The sequence below is a fragment of the Pleurodeles waltl genome, chromosome 10, assembly GCF_031143425.1.
Source record: "Pleurodeles waltl isolate 20211129_DDA chromosome 10, aPleWal1.hap1.20221129, whole genome shotgun sequence".
NCBI classification, from domain to species: Eukaryota; Metazoa; Chordata; class Amphibia; order Caudata; family Salamandridae; genus Pleurodeles; species Pleurodeles waltl.
In genome coordinates this window covers 77,378,477-77,392,685 of record NC_090449.1, presented here as the reverse complement: position 1 = coordinate 77,392,685, position 14,209 = coordinate 77,378,477, and the positions used below count along the sequence as shown (strand labels likewise).

Genomic DNA, 14,209 nt, shown 5'->3' with positions numbered 1-14,209 from the left:
CACAATTATTCTATTAAACTGGCACTGTTTAAATATGTTTCCTCATATTATTTAAACACTGTTGTCAAGTTGTGTTACTGTTTTAAAAATGCAAACATATACATGATGCCAAACATTCTATTCTGATCTGGCAGGCTTTACTGAGGTGTAGAAATATCCAGAGTGTGATTATTAGGGGGACAGGGGTTTTGAAGAGTATTTGAAGTCCCTTCCCTTTCGACACATGCACCCTGGGCTTTGTAAATATGCAAGTAGGGTAATAGGGGCCCGCTTTTCTGCCAGTGCTCTCCATGACACATACCATACACAAAGGTGTGAGACAATCCTGAGAGAGGGATATATATATATTGTAGGAAGTTGGCTCTGTATGTGCTATTTCAAAGTAAGGAATAGCATGCACAGAGTCCAAGGGTTCCCCTTAGAGGTAAAATAGTGGTAAAAATAGATAATACTAATGCTCTATTTTGTGGTAGTGTGGTCGAGCAGTAGGCTTATCCAAGGAGTAGTGTTAAGCATTTGTTGTACATACACATAGACAATAAATGAGGTACACACACTCAGAGACAAATCCAGCCAATAGGTTTTTGTATAGAAAAATATCTTTTCTTAGTTTATTTTAAGAACCACAGGTTCAAATTTTACATGTAATATCTCATTCGAAAGGTATTGCAGGTAAGTACTTTAGGAACTTCAAATCATCAAAATTGCATGTATACTTTTCAAGTTATTCACAAATAGCTGTTTTAAAAGTGGACACTGCAATTTTCACAGTTCCTAGGGGAGGTAAGTATTTGTTAGGTTAACCAGGTAAGTAAGACACTTACAGGGCTTAGTTCTTGGTCCAAGGTAGCCCACCGTTGGGGGTTCAGAGCAACCCCAAAGTCACCACACCAGCAGCTCAGGGTCGGTCAGGTGCAGAGTTCAAAGTGGTGCCCAAAACGCATAGGCTAGAATGGAGAGAAGGGGGTGCCCCGGTTCCGGTCTGCTTGCAGGTAAGTACCCGCGTCTTCGGAGGGCAGACCAGGGGGGTTTTGTAGGGCACCGGGGGGGACACAAGTCCACACAGAAATTTCACCCTCAGCGGCGCGGGGGCGGCCGGGTGCAGTGTAGAAACAAGCGTCGGGTTCGCAATGTTAGTCTATGAGAGATCTCGGGATCTCTTCAGCGCGGCAGGCAGGCAAGGGGGGGATTCCTCGGGGAAACCTCCACTTGGGCAAGGGAGAGGGACTCCTGGGGGTCACTTCTCCAGTGAAAGTCCGGTCCTTCAGGTCCTGGGGGCTGCGGGTGCAGGGTCTCTCCCAGGCGTCGGGACTTTAGGTTCAAAGAGTCGCGGTCAGGGGAAGCCTCGGGATTCCCTCTGCAGGCGGCGCTGTGGGGGCTCAGGGGGGACAGGTTTTGGTACTCACAGTATCAGAGTAGTCCTGGGGTCCCGCCTGAGGTGTCGGATCTCCACCAGCCGAGTCGGGGTCGCCGGGTGCAGTGTTGCAAGTCTCACGCTTCTTGCGGGGAGCTTGCAGGGTTCTTTAAAGCTGCTGGAAACAGAGTCGCAGCCTTTCTTGGAGCAGGTCCGCTGTCCTCGGGAGTTTCTTGTCTTTTCGAAGCAGGGGCAGTCCTCAGAGGATGTCGAGGTCGCTGGTCCCTTTGGAAGGCGTCGCTGGAGCAGGATCTTTGGAAGGCAGGAGACAGGCCGGTGAGTTTCTGGAGCCAAGGCAGTTGTCGTCTTCTGGTCTTCCGCTGCAGGGGTTTTCAGCTGGGCAGTCCTTCTTCTTGTAGTTGCAGGAATCTAATTTTCTAGGGTTCAGGGTAGCCCTTAAATACTAAATTTAAGGGCGTGTTTAGGTCTGGGGGGTTAGTAGCCAATGGCTACTAGCCCTGAGGGTGGGTACACCCTCTTTGTGCCTCCTCCCAAGGGGAGGGGGTCACAATCCTAACCCTATTGGGGGAATCCTCCATCTGCAAGATGGAGGATTTCTAAAAGTTAGAGTCACTTCAGCTCAGGACACCTTAGGGGCTGTCCTGACTGGCCAGTGACTCCTCCTTGTTTTTCTCATTATTTTCTCCGGCCTTGCCGCCAAAAGTGGGGCCTGGCCGGAGGGGGCGGGCAACTCCACTAGCTGGAGTGTCCTGCTGGGTTGGCACAAAGGAGGTGAGCCTTTGAGGCTCACCGCCAGGTGTGACAATTCCTGCCTGGGGGAGGTGTTAGCATCTCCACCCAGTGCAGGCTTTGTTACTGGCCTCAGAGTGACAAAGGCACTCTCCCCATGGGGCCAGCAACATGTCTCGGTTTGTGGCAGGCTGCTAAAACTAGTCAGCCTACACAGATAGTCGGTTAAGTTTCAGGGGGCACCTCTAAGGTGCCCTCTGGGGTGTATTTTACAATAAAATGTACACTGGCATCAGTGTGCATTTATTGTGCTGAGAAGTTTGATACCAAACTTCCCAGTTTTCAGTGTAGCCATTATGGTGCTGTGGAGTTCGTGTTTGACAGACTCCCAGACCATATACTCTTATGGCTACCCTGCACTTACAATGTCTAAGGTTTTGTTTAGACACTGTAGGGGTACCATGCTCATGCACTGGTACCCTCACCTATGGTATAGTGCACCCTGCCTTAGGGCTGTAAGGCCTGCTAGAGGGGTGTCTTACCTATACTGCATAGGCAGTGAGAGGCTGGCATGGCACCCTGAGGGGAGTGCCATGTCGACTTACTCGTTTTGTCCTCACTAGCACACACAAGCTGGCTAGCAGTGTGTCTGTGCTGAGTGAGGGGTCCCCAGGGTGGCATAAGACATGCTGCAGCCCTTAGAGACCTTCCTTGGCATCAGGGCCCTTGGTACTAGAAGTACCAGTTACAAGGGACTTATCTGAATGCCAGGGTGTGCCAATTGTGGATACAATGGTACATTTTAGGTGAAGGAACACTGGTGCTGGGGCCTGGTTAGCAGGGTCCCAGCACACTTCTCAGTCAAGTCAGCATCAGTATCAGGCAAAAAGTGGGGGGTAACTGCAACAGGAAGCCATTTCTTTACATATATATATATATATATATATATTATAACAAGTGGTAACTATAATAGCACAGAGGTGGAAGGGACGCCTTACCCAGGCATCAGTGGGAGCCACTTGGCACACAGAACTTACACTTAATAAATTCTTAGAGATGTAGGGAGTGACAGAGAACTTGTCCTGCAGTAACAAAAGACACGCCAATTGATGAGGTGGGGGAGGGGCGGCTAGGTCATGTATTGTCCCTTTCTCTGGCCCCCGCCCCTATGGTTCCACAGCCTTCCCAGGTGTGACAAGGGATGGGAGACACACGGCCCATCACAAGCCTTTTTTTCACGCACCATGGATGTTCCAGAAGGGAGGGGCTGTGGGGGCAGACCCCGTGGCCCTGCGTGCACATGACAACCAGGACAGGTGGATGCCCTACACGTGTCCTGACCACTCTGTGTGTACAGCAGACCACCTGCTTCTGACAGAACACAACACGATGCAGTGTGAATACAAAAGCGGGGGAGGGGTGGGTGCCTTGTGTGCCAGGAGCGTCTGTGGCTCCAGGTGGAGGGGGGGGGGGGGGGGTAATAAGGGGAGGCCAATGACAGCCAAGAGCAAAGTGTCAACAGGAATCGTAAAAAAAAAAAGAAGAAACACGCGGGTGCAATGCTTGATTTAATCTCAGCTACTGGTTTCAGGCCGCATTCCCGACCATCATTTGTCCGCTCACTGAGCTTCTACTGGTAGGATCCAACCTTATGCAAACCAGCCCTGGTCCTGCTGAGATCACCTCTCCAGTTCGAACTGACAGGCCACGCCCCCATGAAAGGGAGCACAAGCGACCCCATCCAGGACCCTGAAGCACAGAAGACAGAGAGGTGACTCCGACGGAAGGGTGGGGCTGGCGAAGTGGGAGGGCGTCACAGAGCTTCCCAGGGCCACTGGAAATATGAGATTTAGCGGCCGTGGCAATTTTTGCATAACTACAGACTTGCCGCATTTGCCTCATAGTGCATTATATCACACGTAATCTGCAGATTTTAACAAAAAAAATGTTTCTAGCTCAAACTGTTCAACGGTTATAGGAATGCAGCGTCACGTGTTGCTGCGCAGTGAAAGGCCCTTTACAAAGCTGGACTGGACACCTTTTTGTTGCCTGTTGGTATAATTCGGGTATTCAAATGGTACTAATGAGGTGCAACAAATGACCAGACAGTGTTACCAAGTTTAAAAATGACGAAATACTATTACTAAATGTGCCACATTACACCACACAATTTACCTTGTCTTGCGGCATAATTTATTAAACCCTGCCGCATAATTTGGTCCTCTCTTGCCACATAGTTCCTGGGGCCCTCGTTATATGCCTTGTGTTTTGTATTTTTGGGAGCATACATCATTGTATTCGGAACAGAAGATTCCTGTGCAACAATCAAGCGCCTTAACTCTGACACATGAAGTCTGTGTCCCTTCACAATTGTGTCCAAAAAGAGGAATAACGCATGAAACATATTTGCGCTCATTTAATGCATGTCATTTTGTTATTATTTATCGGTTACCAAACGCGAGCACAAAACTTAAGGGAACGCAATGTGTGGGCAGCTTTACATTGGTACTAGTGAAGCTGCGTGGAAAAACAGGCTCGTGCGCATATTTGCATTGGAAGCAGGGCTGAAAGAAGTACAGTGCTTGGACTTCAGCTGTCTGCCTCTGGAGTGTTCTAAAGCGGATTAGATACACGCTGACGAAATCAGAGTTAGTATTCCATCCTCCATCGATGCTGCTTCTCATGCTGAAGAAAGGGTCCCACTCGAAGACAGGGCTCCCGAGTGCTTAATTTGTAAATACAACGGTGCCGGTGTCCAAAACTCTCCTCTGAAACACGAGGCTGCTGCAGTTAAATGTGCGAGCAGGGAATACTGAGGCGGCGTAATCCTAAAGCCATCTGTGGCCTCTTTAATCCATTTACAACCACTCCCTGCCCCTTCAGCTCACTCCTGCAGCTTTCTCCCTTTGTGACGCTCTTACATCTTTCTCTTCCTCCGTCTTTCCCATATGTTTTGTTTGCTCGCAGTAACTGCCTGGGGCAGACAAAAATAAGTGGCGGCCCCTCAAAAATATGTGCCGGTGCTGGCACCGGAAACCACCGACTCAAATTAAGCACTTGGGTTCCCCCACTAACCGTGGTTGTAATTTGCCATGTAGGGGACACCATGAGGGGAGGGAGGCACACTAGGGTGCAAAAAAAAAACACCAATGTTTGTGACTGTTTATGGACATTCCATGATGGAATATGGCACTGAAACACGGAGGTACATTTTCAGTGCCCACATATCTGGCCTCTCTAGCATGCTTAGAGATGTTTCCCAGCACATTAAGGACACTATACTCATTTTACGGTGAAACCCCGCCACCCTCTGTGTGGCAAACCTTCACTGCGGCATCTGCCGGACTTGAAGTTGGACCCTCCTCTCTGGAGAGAGCAGTGGAACTGCCGCCACTTATGGTGACGTTATCACCACATATTGGTGGGTGGACATCCCTGGTGGAGGAGCTTCTGACAGCTGAATGAGAGCGTCCACCTCACTCCAAATAGGGTGATTTAGGCAAAAGAGGCTAGAGCTGCAGTCTTCGGTACATCTTCCATCACCCCTCTCTTTTATTTCGGTCCCAGTTGTTACCAATGTACGTTTTGCATTACAAGGAGTTTCCTGGGGTTGGCTGGCGGTAGTGGTGTGGGTGGGCCGACATGTCCTTAGATATGAGGTGGGAGTGAGAGGCGCCTAGCTGTGGAGGGAGCAGGGGATGCCCAGTGTATGTGGGAACGGTCAAGAGAGAGTGGAAGACATTTCTGGTGTATCTCTTCTCGCAGTTTCCTGCAACACTGCAGTCAAATTAAACTAGCAGGAGCTGACGGATGCACTTTAGGTATTCATACTGCAGGCCTGAGATTTGAGGTTTCCTTAATGATATTCTAGGTGAGGAACTGATTTCTTACAGTGCATCCCTAAGAAAACTTGGTTTTCTGTAGAGCAACTGAAGTGTCAAAACAGACTTCTGTCATGCAACTTTAGGTGAAAAAACAGTTTCCTCAGGTGCAACTCCAGATTTCCTGCAGTTTGTCTCTAGGTGTGAGTTGAGGCAGGAATGTCACCTCCATGGCGAAATAAAGTATACTCCTGCCCTGAGTTCCTGACTGCTTCTGAATCTGATATTTTGACTTTACTTTGGCCCGATGTCTTGCTAATCTAGTTAGTTCGGATGCCTAGGCCTCTCCCTGACAGGACAATGTCCACTACCTGTCCCGTGACCTGGTGGTGCACCAAGTATACCCTCACAGCGAACAAGGGTTACTGCCCCAGTCCTGGGGTTAGCACATACATCGGTGGTGGCAGCAGACCATGCTTTGGGGTTCCTTGGTATGACCATACCCTTTCACCCGTGTCAGTGAGAGTGTGATCTACTGGCCCCTCTCAGATAAAGTTCCACTGTTATATCAAATACAAATCCCTGTGCTGACTTCCCATGTGTATTCTAAGAGTGTCTGTTTATACAGTAAGTCATTCATACATGCGTGGAGGTGGGAAGCTGTGGTGTGTGTGTGGGTGAGTCTGAGTTCTGAAGATAGTGGGGTCCATTTTTCATGCCCATGATTTGGCATGGGACAAGATGGAGGATGAAGAAAGTTTCGTTAGACAGTGGAAGTGTACAGCTTGCATTCCTGTGGCTGGTGAGTGGAGATCCAGACACTGAAGCGTGGAGGAGAAGGAACAGCTACAGTTGAAACTTCCATGGAGACTTTGTTAGCAGGGGACTGCTGATTAGTTTTTCCTGAGCACTGCCATTTGGTTGATGGTAGGAGTCAGGGGTGGAGCTGTAGTTTCTGTTGGGCAGGGTGAGGATGTTTCTAGGTCATGTCTGGACTTTTGTCTGTCCCTGAATACTGTTTAATGGAAGCTGATGATGGCCAGGTGTAGTAATCTCAGGCTTCACTGTGCCTATGTGGTCGGTGCTGTAGTTTGGAGACAGCTTCAGTGCTGTCAACTGTGAGAAGAAACACTTTACGCAAAGGATGTGTGTGGAGAGCAACATAAAAAGGACAATCGAAGGAGAACCCTAAACTAGTTCTGAGGTTTGAGACAGTGGATCCAAAACCCATCAAGAAAATGTGTATAAAAGGGGGACCCAAACCACCCCGCTCACCCCACTAAAATCTTCATGACTAAGCAAAAGAGTCATCAGTGGAGTATTCAGACTGCTGTGTGATCAGGGCTGGTGCCTGCGTGATAGACATTCTTCAAGAGATGAGTCTAATGTCTAATGTCACCTTATATCTACACTTTCTGCTGGAGGAGCTGAGAATATGCCTAGTGCCTAGAAGCCTAACTGCCTGTTGATTTATGGGAGGGGGAAATACCATCCAGGAAGAGAAGCCCAGCATGTTCCTTGCATGGGGAACACCCAAAGAAAGTGGACCGCCTGAGAGAGTTCATCATGTGTGACCCACACGCCAAGTGTGTCCCCGGGTCTTCCTCTGCAGTTCTCAACAAGCTTTGAATAGGAGCAGCTATTTCTCATATAAAAATCCATGTGCCCCATGATGGATGCTGTCGGCGGCGATTCCATGCTGCCTCGGTCGCAGTTGCGGCTCGTGGGAGGGAAAAGAGGTGTGGCAGCCCATGGCAGGGGAGTAGGAGGGAAATGACAAAAAATGTATAATAATTATAAAAAAGGTTACCTTTCTAACCGCGACGTGCTGTTCCGATCTACTCCTCTGGATGCCAGAAGTTGCAGACACAGGCTCCCAGGCTGCCCTGCGGCCCATCCTAACCCTGCTTTCATGCTGCTAGCAGCATGAAAACAGCATTAGGATTGGAAGGATTGGAGGCAGAGTGGAAGTCTCTGCCATGCTGTCTACAACCTGGCAACACAGTGCCGGGTTGGAGAGAGCCTAGTGCGCATGTGTGTTTGGTTGGACCGAGACGGTCGGCCAAACACACATGATCTCTGAGGGGAGTTGTGTGACTGCCCCAAGGTCCCTGCCACGTCCCATGGCCCGCCCCTTTTACAACAAAACTATAATAAACCTAGCCCCTTGTGCAATACAGATCACACTGGCACACAAGTACCACCAGCATAATCTTAAGCGGCTATTCCCTCATTTGCAGGTGGCTGTGGCACCATGCAAATGAGGGAAATGCTTTGCCTCTGCACCGTACTATGTATCCAGTTGCATAGACGGAAAGGCCTTCAGAAGGCGTACTGAATGCGTTAAAAGAGGTAGTGCACACTCAGTGCACCCCCTGATGGCGAGCCTTGCAAGAGTGAGATGAGGTCCCATGGATCCTCCCAGGCCTCCCCCTGCAGCCAGGTCCAGTCACTTACTGCACATTATCTGTAAATGCGGCGCACTGACAAGTCTGAGCCTGGTGCACCTAGTAGAAGGTGTCCTGTGGTGTAAAATAGACTGTGTGCCCTTTACATGATGCTGACATAGGTGAGGAAATAGTTTCCTGCAGTGCAACTCTAGGTAAAAAAGTAGATTTTTTATAGTAAATTATCAATCATGAAGCAATTTCCTGTGGTGCATCTCTAGGTGAGGATGCATTCTTCTGTAGTGCATCTGTCCCTGGGGAAGACATTTTTTGTAGTGCTACTCTAGGTGAGGAAGCAGCTTCCTGTGAAGTGAGTACATTGGTAAGTGGTTTCCTATTCTTATGATTGTATTCGGAAAGGGGTTTTCAATGGTTTTACTTTAAATCTGACTGTTATGGGCAGGTTTAAAAAAAATTCACACAGCACAGCACAGAAACCAAAGTTTATACTGCTCCTTCAGAAGGGTACCCATTTAGTACAAAATACTATCCCTAGTTTAATATTTTTCCACTTTGTGTTAGTGCTTTACAGCTCAGCATACATGCAAGGTACCAGGTTTTGTCTACCTTTGTTAGTATATAGTGCTTTGCATCAAAATCCATTGGTAGTTGAATGCAAACGCCCTACTTGATGCAAAGAGTGCGTAGTAGAACAAATCATACTTTGTGTTACCTTAGGGCTACTTTCCAACATAATTCAAGATTTGCACTGGAAAATAAATTGTCAAACTACACTTTGTGCCGGTTTGCATCACTTTTCTGATGTGAACTCAACCCAAACTGTTAGTGAATCAGCCCAGTAGACTCCAATTACAAGGTCCCTGGATTTAGGTGCAGTGATAACAGAGGGTCATAATTTCTGATTCTGGCCACAATCCCTTACCTAAATCTGGGTATTACAAGTTATCATCATCTCCAGAATGGATAATAAGGCATGGATTGACATGAGGACCCCTCTCCCTTTGACCCAGGCAGGGGCCTGCCACCCATGCACAGTGTACTGTGCTGAAGGGCCCCCCTGGAGCTCGGGGCCCGCACCTTCTGGCCTGCAGGGACCTTTGTTACACCACTGGAAATACTGTGTTCAGATCTATGTGAGTTTCTCCCTTCTGTGGAAAATAATGAGACCACGTAGCAGCTGGTAAAAGTCAATGGCTGTTTTTAGGGTTCTGGTGTGGGAATGCAGGGTCCAGAGACATCACAATTGGGACTTAAGAGGTTTGCTGCTGACTGACTGAAAAGATGGAAGTATCTTCATGTAGCTTGCATCTCAAAGGGAAATTGGTTTTCTTTGGTGCGAAAGCAAATGCAGATTGGGTATTCTACAGTGCAAGTGGGGGTGTGCGGTCAATTGTTAAGACATTTTCCGTGGATTAACGTACAAGTCTGTTTTTTTGCCTACAGATTGGAGGTTATGATGTTGATCTCTTCACTGTGGCCCCAGACCATGAACTTCTGTGCTCAATTTGCCATGGGGTCCTGAGGTGTCCAGTCATGATTTCCTGCAACCACATCTTCTGTAAGAAGTGCATCCTACAGTGGCTTAAACGGTAGGTGGTGTTGAGGAGTTGTGTTCTTGGATAAATGTCACTTTTGTTAATCTCTTTCCAAAAGCACTAGAAAGCCACAAAACAGTCATAGCCAAAGCCAACCACTGTTTAATATGTGACCATCAGTGAATGATGTCGCAATAGAATCCAGGACTCAAGGTGACTTCACCAGACAATAAATGGCTCTTGTTCTAGATTGTTGTATACAGTCTTATGAGAGATAGGGAGATTAATGGTCCAGTGTACAGCCTCCCTAATAATGATGCAAACACACAAGAATACACTGTTCCAGAAAAGGTCGGAAACCACTAGGCACTTCTATATCTAGAAGCAAATTCCCTCACACATCCATTGGATGTCATGCTTCATCATAGGGCTTGCTCCTCGTCAGACTGGTGCTGCAATGTCTGACGGGCCCCCCCAATAAGGGGCTCTTTGCTGGAGATCTTCACAGGTAATTTGTGCCGTGGTTTAAAGTGTGTAGGGATACATTTTAACCTACAGACAAGGAGAGAACAGGAGAGAAAATAGGGTAAAATTGGCTCAAAACCCTCCGGAAAACCTACAGTTTATTGATCAAGGAAGGGTCTTGGTCAAGGTTAAAAAGTACTCGGGAGTGGAAAAGAGATAATGCTCAGCCACTCTACCAGGAAAAAAAGAAATGGATGAAGGAACTACCTTCAACCACTACAACAGGTCAACATGTTTCATGCCTAAAAACTCCATACAGATCAAGTGGCGCTTCATCAGGACCAAACATAAAAAAACAAAAAAACAAAAAACACTTCTCCTAAGCTACAGTGAAAGACCACAATGTGTCTAAAAATGTATGCAAAGAAACTGAAGTCGCTTACTCAAAAAATCTACACGTCAGATAGTCAAATGTAGAAGGAGACACATGGAAAGAAGACACAAAATGTGGACCAACCAAATTCAGGATCCAAAGACATACATAACAAGACGTTGGCCCCCATTCCAACATTGACGGGCGGCGGAGGCCGCCCGCTAATGTTGCGCGGCAGAAATACCGCTCCGCGGTCCAGAGACCGCGGAGGGTATTCCAAGTTTTCCCCTGGGGTGTCGGGCGGCCGCCGAAAGGCCACCCGCCAGCCCAGGGGAAAACAACCTTCCCACGATGAAGCCGGCTCGTAATCGAGCCGGCGGAGTGGGAAGGTGCGACGGGTGCTACTGCACCCGTCGCGTATTTCACTGTCTGCTATGCAGACAGTGAAATACAAGCGGGGCCCTCTTACGGGGGCCCCTGCAGTGCCCATGCCATTGGCATGGGCACTGCAGGGGCCCCCAGGGGCCCCGCGACACCCCCTACCGCCATCCTGTTCCTGGCGGGCGAACCGCCAGGAACAGGATGGCGGTAGGGGGTGTCAGAATCCCCAAGGCGGCGCAGCAAGCTGCGCCGCCTTGGAGGATTCCAACGGGCAGCGGAAAACCGGCGGGAGACCGCCGGTTTTCCTGCACTGACCGCGGCCAAAGTGCCGCGGTCAGAATGCCCTGCGGGGCACCGCCGGGCTGTCGGCGGTGCTCCCGCCAACCGCGAGCCTGGTGGTCACAGACCGCCAGGCTCGTAATGAGGGCCGTAATGTTTATATAAAGTGACGTGGCACTCAGAGCACAAAGTGCTGCCATGCTCGGTAAAAAAATTCTGAAGAATCACTGCTTGCCATCCTCAATTAGGGACAAGGGCTCCATAGGAACAAGTGTACCATAGGACTGTTGTAGTATCTACATAGGTATGGGAGAAATATTATCAGCCAAACTTATACAAGAAGAGTACACCCTGAGCTCAGTGAATGGACATGACGCTGGATAATAATGATCTACACATTGAAATCACACACATACAATCTCTGATGATAAGGTGGGTTAGTAGGTCCTAATGAGGCACAATACCTTTACTACCCCCTAACTTTTCTTATGTATCCATGAAGATACTTGTGCAGCTTGGTAAGCATCTTCATAAAAAATAATCAATTGAATGGTCAAAAAAGAAATCCTGAATAGCACAGAAAGCAAATTGCTCAATTGAGGGATCAAAAACGGGCTGGAATTGCCCATAGATAAGCAGGCTACACCCAGCCAGCATACGTCATCTCAGGCAAGTGTGTGGTACTCCAAAGCCACATCATCCTGCACAAGTGTGGCCAGAAAACGCTTAGTAGGAGCAGTAGTACTCACTCGCTGGAAGACAGGCCCCGCCCGGAGACCTACCCCGAGGACGCGCTCCCGAAAAGTGCGAAGGGAACACGTCCTCCGGGTCAAATAGCGTGGTCTCAGGCCGTCAAGCCATCAAGTCTGACGAGGAGCAAGCCCTATGATGAAGCATGAAATCCAATGGATGTGTGAGAGCATTTGCTTCTAGATATAGAAGTACCTAGTGGATTTCTGATCTTTTCTGGAACAGTGTATTCTTGTGTGTTTGTTATAGATAGTTGGACAGGCAGGGATGGATTAAGAGGTTGTTTTTTTGTCTAAGCTGCATGGCCCCCATAAACTTGTGCACTTTTCATGATAGGTTCTTATATAAGTTGCAACTTATGTGCTGCACCTTAACCCTGCGTTAAATCACGAGACACAGCCGCAAATATGCCTTCCATCACACATCTGGACATAGGCCTGAATCACGGATATAATTGTGTATAACATGTATAACTAGATGTAGAGTCTGCATGCCTCATATAACAATAAGGCTATGTCCATTCCAGTGAATCTCCCCACCATTTCTCCCTCCCACATCTGCCTGCTCAGGATCATAAACTTAAAACAAACTATCTCAGAATGGACAAGTGAAGTAATCAGCAAAGTGGTCTATGATTATAAGAAGTAGCAAAACTCGTCAAAGTCGCTTACTGAAAATCATAAACAGTGTGCTTGTCTCTGATACTTCTTCGATCATACTTCTATGCACTGCATCCCATAACATAACTGCACCTCACTGGACATCACCCACAGCATGGATGACTTCCCACATAGGATCATATACTGAAAACATACCCCTGTATGCTGGTGCTTCAGCACCTCACATAGCGATAGTAAGCTGTACAGAAATGTTAAAGTACACATTGATAAGGCACTTTGGCTCATTGATCCAACTTCCACTTTTACTCATGGTCACATATTCAGAAGTGGCCACATGATAACGTACTCTGCTCAGTCATCATTATCTGTTCTCACTAAAGAAACTCTGGGTCTGGAATAATCAAAATTACCATCATTGTCCTGTGCCCAGAGTAGTTGTTCTTAACCTATCGTCCGAGGAGCCCTGGGGGTCTGCGAGGCCTACCCAGGGGGTCCATGACTGATTTACAAAATTAAATAATATTAAAATTAATCAATAAAGAAATTAATAAACTACATACAAATAATAAAACAACAATGAAAATATGAACACTTTTTCTATATTTGATTATTAATTGCACAAAATAGTCAAATATTTGAGCATCAGTTTGGTGTACACTTGTTTTTGTATTTTTGTGTATTGTTTTGAGGTTCTTTTCATAGAAATTATTTAGGCCAGGGTCTCAGGCTTCAAATAATGACATAGGCGGATGTCCTCGGATTCTAGTAATGATTCAAAGGGGGTCCACAGAAGTCAAAAGGTTAAGAACTGCTAAGCTAAAGCAAATAGCTGCATGCAGGGACATTTCCAAATTATAAATGGGAATATTCCCAACAACAAGTTACCTCATCTAGCGACTGCCTATCAAGTCCAGAAAGTGATTTACACCAAGGCAGATGAAGGCCATGTTTATTAAATTTACCTACAGGGTGTCAGGGAACAGTTCCTCATATGAATTCTCTGGGACATTTAGATACGTTTATAAAAACCGTGCAATCAGATTCAATTTTATTTGCCAGTTAATAATAAAGCATATTTCTCATTTTGCTCTAAATCACAGAGAGAAGTCCCTTTGGATTCTCACCTATATTAATGTGGCATGCTTCAGCATCAAGTTTGCTCCTAGCATTGTGAAAATCCTTACCTCATTCTTAGGAATATTGGGGTTTGACAGATTGTCGGGGGTTTTCCCCTGACCCTTTCAGCCTGTGAAGGAGAAACCAGAGTCTTCGTGTTCTCTTTAAGTCTAAAAATGTTTATTGAATCAAAAATATATAAAAACATGCTCTGAGTGACACCGTGCTTGCCTCCTGAGATAAGCAAAGCAATGCAAACTCCTCACACAGTTTACCCACTTTTATACATTTTCAGCACATAAGCAGCAACTGGAAAGACACAGGTGACAGAAACCAAAACTCTAAACAGGATTTTCA

At 47.3% G+C, this 14,209-nt stretch overlaps 1 protein-coding gene across 2 annotated transcripts in view; it reads left to right on the top strand.

Annotated features, from left to right (window-relative positions):
* Nucleotides 1-14,209, top strand: part of RNF151 (ring finger protein 151) — a 49,279-nt gene that overhangs the window by 22,923 nt on the left and 12,147 nt on the right. For both annotated transcript variants that reach the window (XM_069209785.1, XM_069209784.1), the window contains one exon: nt 9,777-9,922. In XM_069209785.1, coding sequence (XP_069065886.1) covers nt 9,867-9,922 — 56 coding nt within the window. In that variant the 5' untranslated portion in view covers nt 9,777-9,866. The remainder of the gene's footprint in view (nt 1-9,776; nt 9,923-14,209) is intronic.